The 22,219-nt window shown below is 40.1% G+C and overlaps 4 protein-coding genes across 4 annotated transcripts; 2 read left to right on the plus strand and 2 right to left on the minus strand.

The window, feature by feature from the left end:
* Positions 1–139: 139 nt before the first annotated feature.
* LOC136243155 (histone H3) lies at positions 140–1,298 on the plus strand. Its single transcript, XM_066034677.1, has one exon. It carries the CDS (start codon positions 213–215, stop codon positions 621–623), a length of 411 nt encoding a protein of 136 aa, XP_065890749.1. The 5' UTR covers positions 140–212; the 3' UTR covers positions 624–1,298.
* LOC136243114 (histone deacetylase 1-like) lies at positions 1,210–16,749 on the minus strand. Its single transcript, XM_066034632.1, has 16 exons — positions 16,590–16,749; positions 16,418–16,530; positions 16,250–16,367; positions 16,086–16,160; positions 15,877–16,015; positions 14,681–14,822; positions 13,826–13,918; positions 13,159–13,267; positions 11,921–12,061; positions 11,761–11,869; positions 11,492–11,550; positions 11,362–11,439; positions 1,777–1,911; positions 1,636–1,719; positions 1,449–1,584; positions 1,210–1,401 (listed from the first exon to the last, which is right to left on the minus strand). Exons 1-16 carry the CDS (start codon positions 16,639–16,641, stop codon positions 1,302–1,304), a joined length of 1,683 nt encoding a protein of 560 aa, XP_065890704.1. The 5' UTR covers positions 16,642–16,749; the 3' UTR covers positions 1,210–1,301.
* LOC136243127 (guanine nucleotide-exchange factor SEC12-like) lies at positions 16,703–20,386 on the plus strand. Its single transcript, XM_066034646.1, has 8 exons — positions 16,703–16,884; positions 16,940–17,353; positions 17,400–17,483; positions 18,817–18,935; positions 18,991–19,161; positions 19,696–19,765; positions 19,821–19,977; positions 20,221–20,386. Exons 1-8 carry the CDS (start codon positions 16,762–16,764, stop codon positions 20,292–20,294), a joined length of 1,212 nt encoding a protein of 403 aa, XP_065890718.1. The 5' UTR covers positions 16,703–16,761; the 3' UTR covers positions 20,295–20,386.
* Positions 20,306–22,038, minus strand: LOC136243138 (uncharacterized). The gene is made up of 5 exons (XM_066034659.1): positions 21,613–22,038; positions 21,422–21,563; positions 20,924–21,349; positions 20,848–20,879; positions 20,306–20,635 (listed from the first exon to the last, which is right to left on the minus strand). The coding sequence occupies exons 1-5, from the start codon at positions 21,953–21,955 to the stop codon at positions 20,478–20,480; spliced, it is 1,101 nt and encodes a 366-aa protein (XP_065890731.1). The 5' UTR covers positions 21,956–22,038; the 3' UTR covers positions 20,306–20,477.
* Between the last annotated feature and the right edge of the window lie 181 nt (positions 22,039–22,219).

Genomic DNA, 22,219 nt, shown 5'->3' on the forward strand with positions numbered 1-22,219 from the left:
AGAGAACTTTTAGAAGAAATACGGTAGGGTATTATTAACCGAGCATAAAAATTTAACGGATCAATCGCAATTAACCAATCAAACGCAAGCAATTATAGCCAACCAAACGCGAGCAGAAATGGCGCGCAAATACGAGTATAAATGATTAGTCTAAGCTCTAGCAATCATTCTGTTCTGATTCAAGCGAACGCGTAGAAGAAGGAAAGAAAGAGATGGCTCGTACAAAGCAAACCGCCCGAAAGTCTACTGGAGGAAAGGCTCCAAGGAAGCAGCTTGCCACCAAGGCAGCAAGGAAGAGCGCCCCTGCCACTGGGGGAGTGAAGAAGCCCCATCGTTACAGGCCAGGAACTGTTGCTCTCAGGGAGATCAGGCGTTACCAGAAATCCACTGAGTTGCTGATCAGGAAGCTGCCATTCCAACGTCTGGTCAGGGAGATCGCCCAGGATTTCAAGACCGACCTGCGCTTCCAGAGCTCTGCTGTGGCTGCCCTTCAAGAGGCTAGTGAGGCTTACCTCGTTGGTCTCTTTGAAGATACCAACCTCTGCGCCATCCACGCCAAGAGGGTGACCATCATGCCAAAGGACATCCAACTGGCCAGGCGTATCCGTGGAGAGCGAGCTTAAGAAGTTTCGCCTTCACAACAAACAACGGCTTTTCTAAAAGCCACTACTTTTAAAAAATATGTTCCCAAAAGACAAGTGATTACATTATCATTATAAATGCCTTAAACTACTGTGCACAAAGAAAACCAGTGTCTGCATCCTTTGTAGTGGCATGGAAATTGGCACGTGAGCTGAACCGCCCCACTGTACCATTATCAAGTTTCAATTCTAACAATGCATCAAGTAGTTTTTGCAGGTCAAGCAGTGCATAAAGATAAAACAAATCAATGTTTTGACACAACTTCAGCAAAAAGTCAAATCTTTTTAACCACAGTACTATGTATTACAAGGGGGTGACACAGGCACTCTCTGTAGGTAGATTAATCTACCAAGTCAAGGTCACCAAATTTGTGCCAAGTCAATGGTCAAAATTTCCAACCCACAATCAAAAAGTACTGAAAATTCAAATTGAAAAAGGCTCCTAGTCACACACAGGTCAAAGCAAAATTTTGGTGGATCAAGACTTTGACCATGTCACAGATCTACCTACAGTGAGTGCCTGTGTCACCCCTTGTATTGAATAGAGTGACACCTCCTTACACCAACATTTCTGTATAATTATCATTTCTGTATAATTATTAAATAAACTATGTATGGTATCTGTATAATGTGATGTATGAATGATGAAAGTGATAAGTGTCAGTGTTCCATGGGGGTACTGCCAGTCTCTGCAGTAGAGGGTAGAGCAGCTGCAGGATGTGCTGTAGCTACATTGCTTTTAGTCACTGCTGATATACCACTGCAAATTGATAACAAAATAACAATGAACACACAACTCAACACAACCTTTCGCCACTGTCCTTGGAAGCAGGTGCTCCTTTACCTGTGCCACCATCATTAGCAGATGCCTCACTTGCCATTGTCGCATTTTCCATAGCAACATTACTAATCTCCTTTCCTTCAGTAGCCTTATTAGCCCCCACTATAGATATACAATATACATTACAATTAATGTATACTATCCTAATCTTACCTTGTTGTTTAATGGGATGTCCGTCACCTAATGGTGTAATAGGACTAGGTTCAGGTGGTAGAGGAGACCGTTTTGGAGTATGTGCTATGGAGAATATTACAAGCAGCATGGGCACACACACACACAAGAGACAGTATTCACTTTGTGGTCGTGGTGATTTACTACGTGCTCTCTTTGGTGGGGTAGCCTCACGATGAGAGGAAACATTGCGGTCACCTTCTTCTTCATTATCATAGAACTCATCTCCACGTTGAATGTTCTTGTCAGCTGTCAGTTCTATAAGAACATAGACACTAACAGTTTGCAGGTTTGTAGGACCTCTATGTTTAGATTAAATAAGTCTACTGGTAATTTTATTATCAAATATAAGGTATGGTGTATTAAACTAAATGCTTTTTAACCAGGTGCACACCTACAGCTGGCCGTGCACTGGTTTACTGAAATTGTTTTCCAAAAAACATGTATGTATGTATGTATGTTTGTATATTTGTATTGTATGTTTGTATACCTGTATGTAAACCCTGTGTATGTTTGTATTGTTTCCAAAAGCCATATAGCGCCTGTATTAAGCTTCCAGGCAGGTAAGCTATAGTTGATTTGTGCCAGTTTGAAATATGGGTGAAACAAAATGCAAAAGACGTTATGAACTTCTTTCACAAAGGGCAATACTAGTGAAAAACAAGCGAAAATGGTGAATCTAGCCTCATAGGCTACCAATAATAAAGAAATTCTTCAAGGTGAAAGGGGGTGTGTCCTGTACTTACGCGAACATAAATGAAGGGCCTTTCTCTTAACAATTTGTGTCAGAAAGCATGATAGACAGACTATAAACAGTTGAGAAGATACTTTTGTGCGTAATTTGTGGTTAAAGTGGTTTGTTTAAATTACGCTTCCTTAGTAGTGGCATAGCAATGTAATTACCAAATTCATGAATTACAAAATACATTAAACAACTATAGTCCAGGCTAGAAACCTGAATTTTCAGGTCAACCTTGTTTTTTTAATATAAAGTAATTCTTTAAGCTGTTTTATATCAATTTGTACCTGCTGAATTCAAATCTGATGGGTGCCAGCTGCTAAACCTTGAGCATTTTTTTTATAAAAGGTATCAAACATGACCTTATAAATTTTTATACCTTTAAAACTAGCCATTCCCATGATAACCTTTCATAGTAGCATCTATAGTTCTAAATAGATAAAACATGACCTAATCAATGATGAATAAGTTTCAGTTTTGCCTAATAACACAATACCTTCCGTTTCCATGGTGATCTCTAAACCCACAATCAATTATGATGTATTCTAACAAGTGAGTTAAACTGCTTCTGTGAGTGCTGAAAGATCCTAGAAGGTACTATATTGTGTTTGTACATCTCCTTCTTGGTAGCATTAATGTTTGCACACTTTCTGATGGCCTGAGGCTGGTTATTTTATGAATTGTTTTGCTGAATAAAACAGTAGGCTTATTAAAACCCCAAGACCCCATATGTATATGTTAAAGCATAGCCGCGAGTGCTATATGAAAAATAAAGTACGAGGCGTGCGGCCGAGATGCTTTATTAGCATCAAGGCCAAGCGCCGAGTACTTTATTTTTCATATAGCACGAGCAAGGCTATGCTTTAAATGATTTATGGAACTTTCTAGTCGTGTAGCTTCACCATACACTAGGACTCGTAATTAACAAGCGTTACACGAACTATTAGCAGCCTGAACGCACACAAACTAGTTTAACAAAGTAACTCGTGCGTATTTCACCATAGTTTGGCATAGTAGACGTTCATTGCGTCTTTTGGCAGGTTTTGCTCGCAACCCACAATCGATTCTATTGCGAGTCACATGGTGAAGTATTTCCGTGATATCTCCAGGACTTGTCCGTTTACATTAACAAACGTAACAGCAACGTTACCTTCTCCCACCCATCATCGAAGCATTTAGGTATATCTATAAAAGCAATCCAGTGGTGGAACTCGTATTGGCTGGGGTGATTGATCACTCAGCGCGGCGAGGCTATCAGCCTTCACCGGCTTGGGTGATTAGTCGTACTGGCGCGAGCCCCATAGGCTATTAGCCTACACTAAGGCACATGGGAAACTGTGCTTTATTGCCCACAAAGAGTGCTTTATTGAACGAATAAAGCACTCTTTGTGGTCGATGAAGTAGTTGGCCAGCTGAGAGTGTACTTTATGAAATTTAAAGTACACTTCTTCCTTTGACCTTGCCCACGCAAAGTTCTATAAACCTTGGTAAGGTTAGTAGTCCATTCTTTCATACAGGTATGGAGTGTCTTATTTGTGGAGGCAAGAAGCCAAAACTTATCCAGTCAACCAGAATTCAGAGTTTCCATGAAGCCAGTAAGCAATGTGGTGATGGGCTCAGTGAAAAACTTCCAAAAGGTGAATTGCACTTTACATGCCATAAGAATTGCATAAGTACTTATTGCTCAAAGCATCACATCGGGCGATATTTAAGAAAGCATAAGGGAGAGACATGTGCTGTTTCTCCAAGCCCTAAAAGATTGAGGGGGCAATGCAATTTCAGCTTTCTTCAAGAGTGCCTATTCTGTGGTCAGGAATGCATAGTGAGCTGCCCTTCAAAAAATCCTAGTCGATGGAGGGAAGCGTATTTATGTAGAACAGCCAATGATGGAAAGACAACATCCAAAGAAGCAATTCTAGTACGTGCACATGAAAGAAATGATGCCTGGGGAAGAGAGGTAGCATATAGAACAAATTTAGCGGTTAGTGATTTGCATGCAGCTGATGCCAGGTATCACAGAGACTGTTTAGCTAAATTTTTCACCAACAAGCCATCAGCAGACTATAATACTGAGGTTTGTGATAGTGCTCTAGATGAATTGTTGGTACAAATTAGTGTTCCACCGATAATCGGATCGGTATCGTATCGGAGCTGATATTGGGCTTTTCGTATCAATCGGTATCGGTTATTCAGGTATTCCGATACCGATTAATAGCCACTCGCGCCAATCGTCATAACCATAACTATCATCATAAATCCTATGCTAGCAAAACATGAGGTATAACAAGTTGGAAATAGTGTTGAGTATTATTCTAGCATAAAAGGTGCAGTAATTGCTTTGCTAAACATCAAGCAACTGCTACTTACTATGTTTGCATGAAAAAGATCGAAATACTCTAATAGAACAGTCACTGCACAATAATATATTCTACTACAACAGTCACACATAGCCAGCTTGAGATGATTGTAAATTGTATAGCAATTATCGGTATCGGTATCTGTATCGGTGAAAATTTACTTCTAGGTATCGGTATCGGATCGGTAGTTATTTTTCTGTATCGGTGGAACCCTAGTACAAATGTCATTTGTTTTGCACGCACCTGGAATAGCATAGAAATGTACAGTCTGTACAGTGAGTTGGGTGGTACTAAGCTCTCACGGTGTTCTCTCATCAAGACTGTACACGATCATTTCCACCAGAATTTGCTTGTTTTGTCTTCCCGTGGTATTGCATCAATTTTAGTGTTTCGAGGCAAAGCATCAGATCATCTGCGCCTTATTGATGATGCAGAGGATGACAGTGATGTACAAGCAATCTCAATGGTAGCCAAGAGAATCAAAGCAGAAAGCTTGAAACTAAAAAGAGATGGTCATGCCTATCCAACCTGCATACCAATGAACACTGCTCTTGCGGAATGCAGCAGTACCTTGCTAACGCTTTTTGCAGCAATATCCCCCAAGCTTGATTCATCCATGGAAGCTGCCATGATGGGCAGCATTGTTACTAGTGTTGTGAATAACCAGACTACCACCTTACAGCTATCTTTAAGTGTATTGCTTAACCAAAAGCAAAAGCTAGTTGACCAATTCCACAACTTTGGCATCACTTCCTCCTACAATGAACTGCGACGATTCAAAATTTCATGTACAAGTTCAATGGCAAACTTACCGAGATTGGGGTTGTTTGACAGCACAAATGGTCAGGTTCAAGTTGTGGCTGATAACTTTGATACAGAAATTTCTTCCCAAAATGGGCAGAAATCAACCCATGGATTGGCAATGATTATGACACAAGCTAGACAGCCAAAACCAGGAGCGTCATCTAAAATAGATGAAATTCCCACAATCAAGCGTCTCAAATGGGAGGAAACAAAATCTAATTGCCTGACACTAGGGGAGGTAAATATTCAACGCTATAATGGTAGCAAGAAGTCTGACATGCCAGAGCAGTACAGTGTTCAAATTGTACCTAAACTTGTTTTCTTAGCTAGGCAACAAATTTCACTTGAAAGAGCAGCATTTGAAGATATGTTATTCTTAAGACAAGTTACTGAAGGCACTCCATCTTTAGAGTACAATGGTTTCAATACAAAGCGTGCACGAAAAAGTGGTCAGCAACCAGGGAATAAAACAGGAATAATTTACACTCCATTTTTGGATATGCATGATTCCAGCTGAGCCTGACTCAATGAAGACTGTTATGGTAGAAGCACAACATCTAACTTCACTAACTGGCCAAGAGTGGACTATCTTCACCAATGACCAGCAATTATTTCAGGTGGCTGTTAACATAACTTGGGTGGACCAGAGGATGTTCTCTATGTTTGTACCCCGACTTGGTGGCATGCACATGATAATGAGTTTTGTTGGAGCTGTTGGTACCTTGATGGGAGGAAGTGGACTTGAAGATATTTTGAAGTCTAGTTTTGCTGGAGTGCCTAAGCTTCTGTCTGGAAAGAAATTTCCACAAAATGTCAGAGCGCTTCGCATTGTGACAGAGGAAGTCTTGAGACCAGTACTTGATAATCAAGAGCTGCACACAACAAATGATCTTATAAAATACCTGGTCTTAAAAAGCCAACAAAGTAACACCACAAAACTGTGGGTTGATTGCCTCATCAAGCCAGTATTAATTACGATGAAATTTGTTCGAGCAGAAAGGGAAGGAGATTGGCCACTCCACCTGTGTGCTGTTAAAGATATGTTGCCATATTTTTTTGCATCTGGCCATGTCAACTATGCACGATATGGTCTATACTACCTTCGATCTATGCAATGACTTCATCCAACACTACTCAAGAAATTCATGGCTGGCGAACATGTCATGCGTCACCAGAATGGCTTGTGGAATGCCATTTGGTCAGATCTCTTTATTGAGACAACGTACATGCGATATGGACACGGACCGGCTGGCATTGTTGGCTCCACAATGAACAAATCTACTCTGGCCATTTGGGCTCTCCCAAAGCACTTGTGCTCAGTTGATGAATGATTTGGAGGCAATGAAAGATGGTGAAGAGCAATATGTTGTGACTTCTCATAAGGAGGAAAGGCATACACGCATCAAAGCTGATGCTGCAGATAGAATGAAAATACATGAAGCAGTATCAACATGCATTGATGTGTTTGAAAGTGATAAGCATCCAGTAAATGGTCTTGTAGACATATTTTCTGGTAGAGTTGTTGATGATGCAGCAGTGAATGTTCATAATTCTGTGGAAATAGGAACTAGACAGTGGTTAGATTATGAGAGACAGTGGCCAGCTGGATTCCATCCAAACAAGTGAAGACCATGGCAGCATCAACAAAACAGACTACTAAACTTGGTGATAACATGTATATTGTGGATACTGAATTTATTTATGTACGCATCATTGGAATTATGGCATCGTCCAGAGACACTGTTTCTATAGAGACTTTATTCTCTCATGAATTGGCTCCACACCCAACAGCTCTCTTTGATGATAGTGGTGAAATGAGAAAGACTAGCAAGTCTGTGTTAAAGACCAAGCTGCAGGTGGTGTGTGGAATGCAAAACAGGCAACTTCCCAAGGTAGTAATCCTGGATGGCTGTGCATTGCTTTGGACTGTTCCTTGGCCAGCTTCACCTGCAAAAGTGTCTGACTTCATCAATGCAGCAGTCACCAGTATTATGGAAAGAATGGAAGCCACTACAATTTTACATGTGATTTTTGACAGGTATTACAACACGAGTACAAAGTCAGGATGTCAGACAGCACAACAGAAATGATTAAGCCGTGTTTACAGGTTAACAGAAGAGTCACCTCTTCCAAAGCAAGCCATAGTGTTGAATGTGAGTGCAAACAAGAAGCAAGTCATTCAAATGATTGTTGATCGACTGTGCACATTTCAGGTTCCACATGAGAAGCGTGTTGTTGTAACTGGTCCTGAGCCACATCCAGTACAAGTTGGCATTGGTGAATGGCAAACACCACGAAGAAGCTGATGTCATTATGGCATACCACATGATCCAAGAAGCTGCAGCGGGACACTCCCCAATTAGCGTGGTATCTGATGATACGGATGTGCTCCTCACTCTAGTTCATCACCTGCATGCACATGCCAATAGCTGGTCACAGAGTATTCAAGTGATGATGGAAGGATGTTCTAGAAGCCATGCAATTATTGATGTTAATAAGGTAGTACAACAGCATGATGCCATAATACCCATTCTCCTTGGGGCACATGCTTTGAGTGGATGTGACACTGTATCCTCTTTGGCTGGTATAGGCAAGGCAACTGTTTTTAAAAAGCTGACAACATTCACTGATACTCTCCCTCTTGGAGACCTGTCTGCATCATTAGATGAGGTCAGAGACTCATGTCTTAGGTTTGTAGCCACATTATATGGCAAAGACCAAGAGGCATCATTAAACACCATGCATGCCAACATTTTCAAAAAGAAAATTGCTGGCCAACATCATATACCACCCAAGCTGAGCAGCCTGCCACCCACTATGGCTGCATTCAAGCTCCACTGCTAACATGCTAACTTTCAGACAGCATTGTGGAAGGCTGCGGGCATGTCTTCCCCCCCCCCCCCCCCCCAGATTTGAGCCCATTACAGTATGGCTGGGAGATGATTAATGGGTTAGAGCTTTGACCAGTTTTTACTCCACCAGGGCAGTTAGCTGCACTGGATGAAGTGCTCAACCTCGTCAGTTGTGGCTGCAAAACTGGATGCAAAACAGCACTCTGCTCTTGTGTGAAATTCAACCTTACCTGCTCTGAGTTTTGCAAATGTATGGGGCAAGCTACTTGCCAAACCCCTATGAAGCCAATAACACCAGGCAGTGATGACAGTCACGATGAAGAATCTTTATAGACAAGGGAGAAGGAACTGATCATGTAATGCTATACTTCATCAAATTTTTTTCTAAAATTCATTATTTTTTATTTGTAGTATAACAATCATCTTGGTGTCTGTATTACTGTAAATATGAATTTGGTTAAATTACTGATGTATCTGTAATTGCATACATTTGTGAGTGCCACCTTAGGTTATATCTCAAAATGCTCAATGTTTCACATCTGGCACCCACCAGATTTGGAATCAGCATAAAAAGTTGGTCTTTAAAAAGTACTTTATGTTCTAAAGCAAGGTTGTGCGAATTCTAGCCCAGACGACTAGTCTCATGTGGCCAGACCACTTTTTTCTCTTTTTCATCGGGTAGGGAGAAAAAAAGGGTCTGGAACAGTTCAAATCCCACAATCATCTTGACAAGTATGCAACTAGAGCTGAGCGATAGTTGCGATCTATCGATTGTCATGATAGTGAGTAACAATCGTGATATGATAGTCTACAATCGTACTATCGCGATATACTAAACACATCTGTGTTTAGTCAAAAAGTATGGATAACAGAAGCAAACGTGATAGTATTGAAGTTGAGGAAACTGTGCAAGTCTAAAGACTACAATTGTAATACGTACCAACCAAGTGTTTAAAAAAATAGATACGTGGTATGTAATAAGATTATTTTAAGTGTCTACTGCTAGTACTATCGTGATACTATCATTATCGTGATATAAAAGTTACTATCAATCGTGATAGTTGTACTATCGCTCAGCTCTATATGCAACCCATGCGCTTAAACTCCGTTGTAATAAGACTACCACAGCACAACAATAAGCAAAGAATTAACTTACCCGAACAACTAACAATTGATTCAGTCTATCATAGCCTCAAAGGCAGGTTTAGAAATCGATTGGTTTATAAATACGTGCTTGTAAGATGCAAGCGGCTACTATTTGAAAACACATCATGTTTCTTTGGTTAACACCACCCAATTATCCGGGGAGTGCCAAGACGAGTGTGGGATTTGAACTGTTCTAGACCCTTTTTTCTCCCTACCCAATGACAAAGAGAAAAAAGCAGTCTGGCATTATTTACTCTTGACGATATTAAATCACAGTAAAACAATAAGAAGTGTTATATCCCTACTGTGCTCAAGGTGTACCTGTTTGTTAACTTTTTTTGTAAATAATTATTACGACTGGTGAACCCACACATACCACATCTGAAATGGCGCCGCGCGCCCCAATTGTCGTCTGAAAAGTGAAGTATCCATTATGCTTCGTTGTTAGCTATGTTCAACCCGTTATGCAGCATTTCGAATCAAGAACTGTTCGAAAAGCACCTCGGCAATCCATGCATACCAAAAGAAATGGTGCGGCGCTCCAGTTATATCAACAAGTACACAAAAAAATTTGGAATTTTCAACTAGAGTAGGGACCATAGCACATCAATAAAAAGTACTGAAACAAGTTGGAGTAGTCCATGATATTAAATCACCGTAAAACAATAAGAAATGTTATATCCCTACTGTGCTCAAGATACCATAATGGAAATGCACAGTAGGGATATAACACTTCTTATTTTTTTTCGGTGATTTAATATCATGGACTACTCCAACTTGTTTCAGTACTTTTTATTGATGTACTATGGTCCCTACTCTAGTTTAAAATTTCGTGTACTTGTTTGTTACCTTTTTTTTGTATGACTGGTGAACCCACGCATACTGCATCTGAAATGGCACCGCGCGCCCCAGCTATATCGTCTGAAAAGTGAAGTAGCTATGTTCAACACAGCACTTTGAATCAAGAACTGTTCGAAATGCACCTCTACAATCCACGCATACCAAAAGAAATAGTGCCGCACGCCCCAATTATATTAATGATCGTCTGAAAAGTGAAGTATCCATTGCGCTTCGCTGTCGGCTATGTTCAACCCGTTACACAGCAGTATGAATCAAGAACTGTTTGAAAAGCACCTCCGCAATCAAAATAGCCACTATGAAAAATACGGACAATTTCCGTTACGAAGGGAAGCCATCACATGCTACCGCCAAATTGACACCTTTCGCTGTCAGCAAAGATGAATGGGACACAAAGGAGGACACTGGTAAGTCCATGAAGAATGCATTGTACGTACTGTGGTATGCCAAAAGGCACCTGTCAGGCCGAAGCGACGTCGAACAGTGAAAAAATCAAGCCCGTAGCCTTAGCCATTATCTATGCTGGTATGAAGGCATCAGTCAGTTACTCAGTCAGTCAGCCACTAGAAAATTCCATTACTTTTTAAAAAAAAATTCCGTAGCAACTTGTTAAAAATGTTTAGAGTCGATCTGAAAGCTTGTTTGGGCTTAGTTTTACCTAACCAATACTGCCTTATCGTCATCAGGGAAAATTGAGGCTGTTTTTTGGGTGATGTTATATCGTGGGCCACACCTACTCCTTTGTGGTCCCCACTATACACTACTATCGTAGTGTATGATATATACATACATGGTTGATTAATTGCCTGTTTAACTAGAAAGTAATAGTATTAACTGCATGGGCACCTGGTTGTTAGGAGTTGGCTAGTATAGTAGTGCAACATCAACGTTTTTATCTACCATACGAATAGCCTCTTCGTTCCTATGAAAATTTCAAACAGAAGTTACTTACGTGTTATTCTCTGATCTGGATTCCTGTCTTCATCATCTTGTTCCATGTTTTCTTGTTTGATAGCATCATCAGGAATAGCTGTATGTGATGAATATCACATGATGATCACGTGATCAACCAAGCAGCTTACGTTGCATCTGTACACCGGGAGCATGTGGGATGAGTCGAAGGTTCTCAAATAATCTGGTCCTATAAAACAGGGTAAACAATACTACTTGACAAGTGTTACTATCATTTAAACTACAACACATGAAGGTGTAAAGAAATTCATTGGTGCTTTAAAACTCAGGTCCACAACTTTAGAACACACTGTACAATGTCAACTTCTATTAAAATGCATTTTGACATAACAGCAGACAAATACTGTTTACATAAAGACACACAGATCATTTCACTCACTTGATCTTGTCTAGATACTCTGGTGTATTATGATTGGACATGTTAGTCGGACTGATGTGCAGTTTAAAGTCAGGACCAAAATATTCAAAGTAGTCATTGTACGGGAGTTCTGTTGTTAACACATACAACAGTCACATGAACTATTCTAAATAGAGCTTACCATTAGCAATGTCACAATTAAGAGCTGTAGCCGTCTCATATGTCCAGCATCTGGCCACGTTACGGATTGTGTAGCCACCACCGCCGAGCATTAGTAGTGGAAGGTTGTGATGACGAACAAAATCCACACATTCAGCATGTCCTGTAGTGTACACAAAATCGCTGTAATGATAAGTTCATGAAATATAACTACTCTAATGAGGTGAACTTCCTAGCTGAGAAAACAACTTCTGTAGTATTATTTATTTTTTGTAGAAGTATATAGAACTACACTCAGATTATGCAGGGCCTTAACACATGTTAGAAGCCTGTAATGAACTGCTTAGTAACTTGTGGTCTTCCTGTGGTTGTCTACTGTATTAAAGGCTGGTTTCCATATAACTGCCTACGTTATTGCCTGTCTATGGTAGCATGCAACTTGCTGCAGTTGGCCTGCGACTGTAGCTGAGATGGATTAACAGTTCGCTACACGTCTGTATATTTTTCCGTATTTTATTATAAGTTTAGCTAACCTTGGAAGCGACCCTGGCAGCAAAGGTATGCTTAATTTGTTACAACACGACACATTACTTTCCATTAACAAATCATCCTTCCTGCGATGCTGGAAGAGCCAGGAAGCTAAGGCCGAACCTCTTTCAACTTACAGTGGCTGTGGCACAGTTGTTGTGATACCAGCGAGGTATGTATCCATATTGTTTAAAGTGCCCCCGTGAAGACCCTGGTAATACTCACAGGCAATGCGCAGGCGGTTTGCGGCTATATGGAAACCAGTTTCAAAAATCAGCAAAGCCTTACTGTTACTGATATATACCATTTAGGACATGAATGAAAACTTTTTCAAAGCTACTGTAAATCAGGAGAAATTCCTTTAACCTGTCCACGACTAGCATTCAAAATTTTGTCTTTCCGTTGTGGAAATTACCCACTCAGAGGTAGAACACGAGCTCAATTGCGTGACATAATCAATGCAGATTTCACAGTGGCATGTTCACCACAGCATACTGTAAGAAATTACTGCAAGAGCTTGTTCTAAGGGATTGTTACAATGTATTTTCTACATGTGAAAGGATTAACAGTGCCATCATGACTACAAGGCGTGTCCACTTTGCTAATCTAACCATGAATATTTGTGGGCTGTAAGTTATAAGGTTTCTAATAGCCAGGGCACCTCTTATCTGCTTGACTGCCAGTATGATAACAAGCTGTCCAGAATAGCTGGGGCTCTACTTATTTAGTTACCTTTTAAAGATAAGTTGAAGCATCCAAGTCGGTCACCAGCCAAAGAGTCAGCCCCACACTGTAGTACAATCACACTTGGCCTGTAGACCTCTATTGCTTTTGATGCAATCTATAATGGAAGAAACACAAATAGAAACAGGTATGATCTTGGATCACCCCTTGTGTAGTATGACTGAACAAGAGCCACTAGATTGATGAGACTAACATTTACTGGAGGTGTACACAAGAACTAGCTAAATCGTGGAAGAAAAAAGAGTTGGAAAACTGTACCAAAACAGTTGTTCATATAGCAGTAGACTACTTGAGGGTATCGTATGGTGTAGGGGAAACAGTCAAACTAAACTATGACAGCTGATGTCACAAATATTGTATGCTGGTAGTGTTCTCATCTCGGACTGTAGATACACTTGGCATGCTTGTTTGAAGGTATGTCCCTTATACTCATTGATATAAATTACAGTATCATTTAATTTAACAAAGACATTGAGAAACTGAAGTCCTGTGATAAACAGAGGAACTATATGCAGAAATGAAGCAATTGCTATACCCACACAAAAATAGGCAATACAATAGATGACAGATCAGTAAAAATATAATCCTATGATTAGAGCAACTGAGTCAGAGAGAATACACAAGCAGAAACAAAAGTAGTACAGTGATTACTTACTGGCTTGAAAATGCTTTGGTAAGTTTCATCATCAATACCATCTCTGAGAGGGAAGTTCACAGCATAGTATTTTCCCTTGCCATGACCAATATCCTGATTGAAACACAATGAGACAGTAGACACAATAATTTGTTTGCATCAAACTCCAAAATGTGTGCATGGGCACAACTATGGTCAAGTACTTTATCAGGTCCATTTAAACCCCATGATGCTAAAACCCAAAGGAGGTATGACACACTCACATGAGCTCATAGGATTAGTATAGAGCAATTAAAAGCAACTTTAGGATGGCTTCAAAGAAAACTAGGTGCCAACCAAAAGCTATTCTTATACGTAATTTAATGGTGCAGTGAACCCCACTGAACCCCAGTGGTTTGATATTAATATACAGGGTGATTGGAGACGTCATTACGTGATGAAAAGCTTAAAATGGAGGGAAAACGGCAATAATGGAAGAGAATGGCACTGGAAATTGTATTGATGGTGCTCATATACTTCCTCTGGCTAAAACTTAGGCTATAATTCAAATTCGAGTCGATATAAACTAGTTGCAGTGAAGTAAAGGTGTAGGTGGGACCTAAACTACCACCTGGATGCCACTTGTAAGTCACTGTCCTGGCAAACATCAGGAAAAATTCCTTGCTCAAACAAATAAAACACCAATAGTTGTAACAAATACTACTGGGAATTGAAACTGTGACCTTGCTCTGACAACTATTTCATTCATTCATACACAACACACACACACACACACACACACACACACACACACACACAAACTACACTACACACTCTACACAACACACACACTACACTACACACTCTACACAACACACCCACACACACAACACATACCATCAAATCACCAGTTCCTGGGAAGTATTCACCATACTTATGAAATGATACCGTCATTACTCGATCAGTTGTATAAAAAGCTTCTTCTACTCCATCACCATGGTGAATATCTATGTCTATGTACAGCACTCTCTGATGATATCTAAACAATGCACATCAATGGGTTATGTGTATTGTCGAGATTACCCAAGTGCAAAATAGCTAAGGGTCTGCAACTCTGAAAATCTGTACGGGCCTTCATACGAAAGATTTTTTGCAAGATTTCAAGATCTCAGGGAAAGATTTCTACAAAATTATGTAGTAATAGTAATCGTTATTTACGGAAAATATATTGCAAGAATTATTGGTCCAACAACTTTTTTGAAATGCTCAATACTTTGCAAAATATCACAGTGATTGTCCACCAGCTTTCCATATGTTGTTTTGAATTCAGGAGATACATCGTAAACATCTACAATTTCTTAGTTGTCACCTACACAGAAGTCACCTCTCTCTAATAAACCAACAAACTTTCATGTCATCATTTGGAAACTTTATACAGAAAACAAATAGAGTATAAACTGGGAGAAAGCTCGGGTCAAGCCTGCAGGATAATGGTGACTTTTTTGGTTCCAGCACAGACTGTTAATATGTACTGATTCAAGTCATGTGTAAGTATTCCTACCTGTTCCCTTGACATTAACTAACATTACCACACACAGCTTTAGTTGGGTAAACTAAGTGCTTCCACATCATGTGATCCTACTGTAGTATTTTATCATGGTACAAATGTATTTCCAGATCTACAATATTTTTGGTGTTAAGCCATATTAGCAGACAGTTGGGTTGATCGTTGCCTCTGACAGATAATAGTAACATTGGGAAATTTCAGAATTCACACCAATTGATTGACAGTCACTTTGTAGTGTAGTAAATACAGGAGGCACTGAAAATTTAGCAACACCAGAACACAATGCTAAATAGTTGGTTTCAAAACATTTAATTGAATTCATATCATTATGTGAATGGAAGATCTGCCATCTAGCAAAGTTTTTGAAACATAATGATCACAGGATTAAAACTGTAAGCAATTAAATAGTGGGCTATACGAGAGAGAACATTGCACTACTTTCAACAGAGTGCAAGCTTAAGAGGGCCAGGGCAAACAGTTATCAAGTAGTCCCTCTCTAAAGTGCATACCAGTACTCCCTCCTTACTTCAATAGCTCCAGTATCGCCAGAACAATGTCATTAACGTAGCAGAATCCTGATGCCTCTGACTTTTTGGCGTGATGTAGACCACCAGACCAGTTGATGGCAATATCAGCCTGTTGCTTGTTCAGTTTCACTGCAGCCGCTACACAGGAAGTGAACCATGCAGTAAATGCATGCTCAGCGAATATTAAAAAAAAATATTATATCATTACCGATTGATCCTCCTGCTGAGAGCTGGCAAAACTCATACATGCCATCAAACACTGGGCAATCCTCACCAACATTGACTGGAGGGTGAAAATATCATGTACTTGTAGCATATGTACAACACTACACACACACACGCGCGTGCACTACACAAACACACAGTACATACATCTTTGCATAAATTTTTGGTGCTCTGTAGTATTGTCAGGTCTGATGGTCTTCAAGAACTTAATGTAGTCATCACAGTGGTAACGTGTCATCTCTTCATAACTGGCTTTAAATGGCCGCTACACCACAGCTGTTAAAGTCATCACCTCTAGCCACAACCACAACTCACATAGATCTCCATCTTTCTGTACAGCCCATAGTTTAGCAGCAGGTTATGTGTCATACGGATCCGATGCGGCTTCATAGGATGTCCCTGACCATAGTAGTAATTGCCAATGTCTCCTGTATAACAGCGGTCACCTCAAGTTATGCACTACAAAACACCACGACCACCCACTGACCGTCATAATAGTAGCACACGTGCTTTTTCCCAGCAGGATGCAGAGTAGCCATCACGTACACACACACCGTACTCCTCCTAAATCCTCGACTGTCGGTGGAAGTTTAAAAAAGTACGAATTATATCCCGTTTTGAACGGAACTCACGTGAGTCGCGGATAGTACATTCTAGCAATGAGTGGTAAAACGTTATTCGCGACAGATTTCCCTGTCTACACGATAACTGCATCTTTTGATGGCCATGTAGTGGTGACTGGAGGCGGAGGATCGGCCAAAACGGGTGTCCCCAATGCCTTGGTGAGTTAGTGTACTTCTATAGCATGGTGATGCAGTGTAACTGGTGACTCTCCAGGAGTTGTACGAGGTCAAACGTGTTGGGAACGATGTAGTAGCTCAGGCAATACACAGACACAGCTTCACAACTGAGCTGGTGATGAATGCAGCACGACATCCAACACAGGAACGGCACATGGCAATTGGAGTGGACAACAGCTGCCACACTATTTGTCTCCACAAGGAAAAGACTGATGAAGACAACAAGGAGAAGAGTGATGTAGTGCAGAGGAAGAAAGACAAAGATGGTGACAAGAAACAACAGTCAGTTGAAGAAGTTGAAAAGGAAACGTACAAGTATAAAGTAGAAGTGATGCATACGGAACAGACAGACTTCAGCGAGGCAGACCCGTTACAGAAGGTGGTATGTTTTAGCCATGACGGAACTTGTGTGATCACAGGGGGGATAGATGGGTGCGTACGATGTTGGAAGGTACAGTGAACATGGATACAGCATTGTGCATTAATTGTGGGTGTAGTTTCCAGGTATCAAGATGGTTCATAAGTTAACAGGGCATGAAAAAGAAGTGGATGATTTAACTTCCCACCCTGATAAACAATTAGTAAGTTATATATGAATAGCATATAGCTCTAACTAGCCGTGACATGTGCTGGAAGTTTTTGGCTTCACAGGCAAACAACAGTCTGTTATTTAATCTATCAGATATTGGCTTGCTTGTTTCCATTAGATCTAGTTCCAATAGGATTGTGGTTGTAGTGTACTAGTATGTGTGAAATGAAATGTAAGATGTTTATTGATTGTGATGTGACTTGCATTGTATTACTTGTTTGTGAAGCAGAGGAGGGCTAAACGCTATCAAAAAGATTTTGTGTTAACTTGCAATCAATGTCTTAACCAATGTTGTAGATTGTAAGGCTGTAGATTGTAAGGCTGTAGATTGTAAGGTTCCCAGGAGATGTTTAAAATGTGTGGTAGCCATGTTTTCTTTCCTGTTAGTTTTTTTTTTTCATTTTTCATATAGTGAGCTCTCGATCATGTGGGTATTACAGTCTCCAATGGACTGTGTACATTGACATTCTCATGGTCAAACCATGGGGGTTGAATGGTGTTGTTACACAAGCTTTCGCCTCGTGTGGATGTGTCATGATCAGCCCCTCCTCTGTTTGCGAGGTTACTATCAAATCTCCACCATATAAATAAATTTGTACCTTGGGAACAACATGCAAAATGTGTAGAGTAAATAAGAGTTTTTGGTCTGAAATGTCTGGATCAATGGACATGCAAGGTATATGTATCACATGAATAGAAATAACCAACGAAATTTCATGCCAAGCAGACAGCACTAGGCTAAGGCTACTGATCTCATTGGCTACTTTCAAGCATATAACTTTTATTAGTCAACCAACCGGAAATAGACTGTATATAGTCAGTCTGCTTTTGGTTCACTGAATCAGGAAAGAAAGAGTGACAACTGTGATAATAAAGGGTTTATAATGGACTAAGGTTTAAATTCTTGTTAGTAATTATCAACCTGAGGGGAGAAGACTTGACTTGCTACTCCTAGTAAAACACTGGTGTTTTTAATTGTACACACTATTAAACAAATAGCTTCATTGTATTATTGAAAGCCTTAAAGTTAAATACCCATGTACAATACATAATTTCATTGCCCATAATTATAACCATTGAGGCTCAATGTAGTGATGATCAAAAACAATAATAATAAAAGACGAGGAAATTAAGCTGCTTTTTTGATCAACATGCAAGTCACCAGAGTTTTGATGTCGACAGTCAGACTCTCTGTATAGTAGTACCAGGCTTTAGCTATTTTCACTGGTCCCCAGTGGGATAGGATTTATATTGCAATTTTGTTGTTATGCACTTCACTCCATTGTACAAATAGCCTGTACAAATGTCAGTGGTCTACTATACAGGTAGTGTCAGTATCACATGACTGTCAGATGAAGGTGTGGGACACTAATAAGGGTCAGTTGGAGAAGACTTGTGAGTGTCAACCAGACAAGAAGACTATGTGGAGAGTGAGGGCATGCCGGTGTGTGAAATTGTTAGAGTCTGCATGCAGTTTAAACCTGCCTCTCTTTGTTTAGTTTTGCCAAGACAGAAGAAGGAAATGTCTACTTGTTTACCATTAGTGTACCAGTTAGTCTTCCTAAAAAGGAGCTCCACAACTCCTATGTTTGTCGCTGGTCTGTGAGTGATTGGGAGGTGGACACAACGTTGAAATACAAGGGAGACATCTTGACAGCTCTAGCAGTGAGGTTGGCCTGTTATTATTATAGTATTGTTGCAGTGGAATCTGCTTCAGGACCATCATTCATCATTGTTCAACTATCCCTCTAGGGACCTGCAGGGAGCATAGTCACTTTAAATTCCTTTTTAGCAAATAAAACTCCCTATCACGACAAAACGAACCTCAAATATATAAATGACTCTAATGTTATTCACTATTGGGGGCTATGGTCTATTTTCATCTGAGCCAAGGTAGAATTTTTGGACTATTGTTCCAACAGACGGAATAAATAGTCAGTATTATTTTGTGTTTGAATTATGCTGTGCAATAGGCCACCAATATAGTGCACCCACTTTCCCACTAAGCGTAATGCCAAGAGTTTGTCTTGACAAGTTTTAGTTGTATTTCTAGTGAAGAGCAAGAAAACATCTGAAATACCCAGTACTGTGCTGTGCTTGTTTACCAGGTCTCTCGTTGTGAATGATGATTTTGGTCCACCACCCCATGTCTGTAGCTAAGTGTTTCTACCACTATGTTATCCAGTGTCTACCTTTCATTGCAGTAATTGTGGTCGATATGTTGCAGTTGGTTCAGCCAGTGGCGATGTAGCAATGTACAACAAAGATCTTAAGGTGACACATATACCCCACCCACACTGTGACACACTCTTTTCTCTTTGCTACACAGCTACTCACAAAGTCTAAGGAGATTCATTCACTATTTGTCACTGGTGTATGTTTCATGAAGTTCCCATCACCCACATCAAATGATGATGACATGATGACTGTATTGAGTGTGTCAGCTGATCAGACTTGTTGTGTTACCATAGCACCACCACTGCTTGGTAAGCTACTTGGCATATCAAACTGGATGGTGTTAGAAATTAACTCTTTTAGTACCTTATACCAGCCCATTGGAAGCATATCCTTTATTACTCTCTAAAAATCACATTTTGGGTCAACAGTGTGATGTAGAGGTGTATTTGAGGGATAACTATTTAGTCAGACCTTTGGGTCTAAAAAATTTTTTTGGGGTGGGGAATTTGCTAAGAGATTTCACTGTACAATTTATTCCTCAATCTTTACAGGTTTGATTTGGTTCTTCCTTTTCTTGTTTCTACTCGGCTGTGTTATTGTCATGATTATCATGTTGCTATGGTGATGAAGGGCAAGTATAATGTAGAATTTACTGTAGTTTTGCTTTTTGTAATTAGAATTTACTGCAATTACATCAAAATATACAATGAAATATAATGTACTGCAATTTTATAAGGCTAAATACACCTCATGATAAATAATTCTCTGTAGAAATTTATGAACTGACTATACTGAACATGTGAATTATTTAATCTTTACTGTACAAAGTACTGTTTGATCCTTGCTTGCCTTTCTTGTGCTGCTTTGATTTCTCCCAAATAAGAGTCTCTGTTACCATGGCAGCCAGGTCAGATAATCTCTTGCGGTACAAACGACTACCACCCTTCCATGGGTCAGCATATTTAGCTAGTGTTGGGAAATGGTTTAAAACATGTATACAGGTATACATCATACTAGGATTGGATTCCTGGAAAACACACAGGATTATGGCCTTGGACATTAGCCTCACAACTATGTTTTTTTTTTAAATGGCAGAAAGTGAATAAATGCTCTTTTTTCTGATGGATATTACATGATAGTTAGCATAGAAAATATAGTGTAGTGAGACATGAGCTAACCTGGTTCATGTTTCTTTGATTGTTTAGTTGGTCTATAATAACAGGTAATAAGTGACCACACTATTAAAGGTTTTACCTGCGACTGGGACATGGTACATGTGTTGTAGTGCGACTAGTAGTGGTAGTTACTGCTGCCACAGAAGGGGTGGATGTGACAGTAGCAGAATCCACTGCTGGTAGCTGTAACACTTCAGACTTGCTACGCCAACTGAGTCTCTGGGGTGGAGGAGGGCAGTAATCATTAGCAGCTGATGTTGGATTATGAGAAGGATCTGGCACTGTTAGGTGACTACAAGAGTTTAGAGTCATCTCAGACTTTGCTAGGTTTCCACTGTGTCTAGATGAGGTCACAGCGAGGCTTGGAACATGATGTTTCAACTGGTGTGTGCTGTTCAGTCTGTTTATTAACTCTTGCTGGCGCTTCAAGTTGAGTAAGAGATGTGCTGAGCTCAGGGTAGAGTTGTAGACCATCCGATAAGGGTTCATTGGACAGTAGGTAGGACTAGAGGTTATGATATGAACCAATTAACAAGTTGATAACTATGTTAGGTGATTACAAACACCTAATACTTACCTATCACTTTGAGGTGGTCTAGTAGCTCCAGATACTCTGGTAGATGGTGATGGAGTGAACAGTGTTTTTAGTTGAGACAAGCTCAATTGACACTCATCAGCTATTCTACTGCTAGAGGACAATGGCAGTGCATCATTGGGCCCTAGCAATAAATAAAAGCTGCACAGCCACTCACAATCTGTTTAGCTTACTGATAACAGTAGGTTTCGTTGTTGCTGGCTCGTTGTTACGGTCTGGTACAGCTCCTAGCGCTCTGCCGCCGCAGTGGCGGTGCTTGAGCGATGAGGGTGTGTGGAAATTGTCAATTATTGAACAGCTTTCCGTCACCTTCTGACTAGTTAGTGTCTTTGAGTATTTGCTTTTGAGTAAATTATGCCTTGAAGATTTAGAAAGAGGTATTTTTGTATCCAATTCTAAGTCACTAGGAAATTTCACTCCGAGGCGGTATGCTGTCTCTTTCTTCAAAGCAGCTGACTTTTTCTGTTTCTGAGGAAATGGCCAGTGATGTATCAGGGCATTGTTGAGAGAGTTCATCTGAACACTACCGCCTTCACCCCCGCCAGCCTTTCTAGTACATCAAACGAATTATTTCTATTCAAAAAAAATTACAACACTGTGGTTACCGAATAAAAATATATACGTTGCTAAGGACCTCACATGGCATCATTAAACCCATTATTATACTCACGGTGATTGTGAGTAGAGTCGTTTAAAACGACCTTTACTCAAACATACTGTATGTTTTATTAGGATACTTGTGTAAATGATGTATGTTCTATTAGAGTAAATTGCAACTTA

This window comes from Dysidea avara, chromosome 13, assembly GCF_963678975.1.
Source record: "Dysidea avara chromosome 13, odDysAvar1.4, whole genome shotgun sequence".
In the NCBI taxonomy this organism is placed as follows: domain Eukaryota; kingdom Metazoa; phylum Porifera; class Demospongiae; order Dictyoceratida; family Dysideidae; genus Dysidea; species Dysidea avara.

Excerpts from the sequence above, each read along its gene's own strand:
- LOC136243155 (XM_066034677.1), top strand. The coding sequence starts at position 213 with ATGGCTCGTACAAAGCAAACCGCCCGAAAGTCTACTGGAGGAAAGGCT.
- LOC136243114 (XM_066034632.1), bottom strand. The coding sequence starts at position 16,641 with ATGGCTACTCTGCATCCTGCTGGGAAAAAGCACGTGTGCTACTATTAT. Across the intron at positions 14,823-15,876 it reads GCGATACTGGAGCTATTGAA|ATATCATCAGAGAGTGCTGT; the intron begins GTAAGGAGGGAG and ends TGCATTGTTTAG. Across the intron at positions 1,912-11,361 it reads TCCAGATCAGAGAATAACAC|AACTGACAGCTGACAAGAAC; the intron begins GTAAGTAACTTC and ends ATGTTCTTATAG.
- LOC136243127 (XM_066034646.1), top strand. The coding sequence starts at position 16,762 with ATGAGTGGTAAAACGTTATTCGCGACAGATTTCCCTGTCTACACGATA. Across the intron at positions 16,885-16,939 it reads CGGGTGTCCCCAATGCCTTG|GAGTTGTACGAGGTCAAACG; the intron begins GTGAGTTAGTGT and ends GTGACTCTCCAG. Across the intron at positions 19,766-19,820 it reads TGTACAACAAAGATCTTAAG|CTACTCACAAAGTCTAAGGA; the intron begins GTGACACATATA and ends TTTGCTACACAG.
- LOC136243138 (XM_066034659.1), bottom strand. The coding sequence starts at position 21,955 with ATGAACTCTCTCAACAATGCCCTGATACATCACTGGCCATTTCCTCAG. Across the intron at positions 21,564-21,612 it reads AACGAAACCTACTGTTATCA|GGCCCAATGATGCACTGCCA; the intron begins GTAAGCTAAACA and ends ATTTATTGCTAG. Across the intron at positions 21,350-21,421 it reads AGACCACCTCAAAGTGATAG|TCCTACCTACTGTCCAATGA; the intron begins GTAAGTATTAGG and ends CATAACCTCTAG.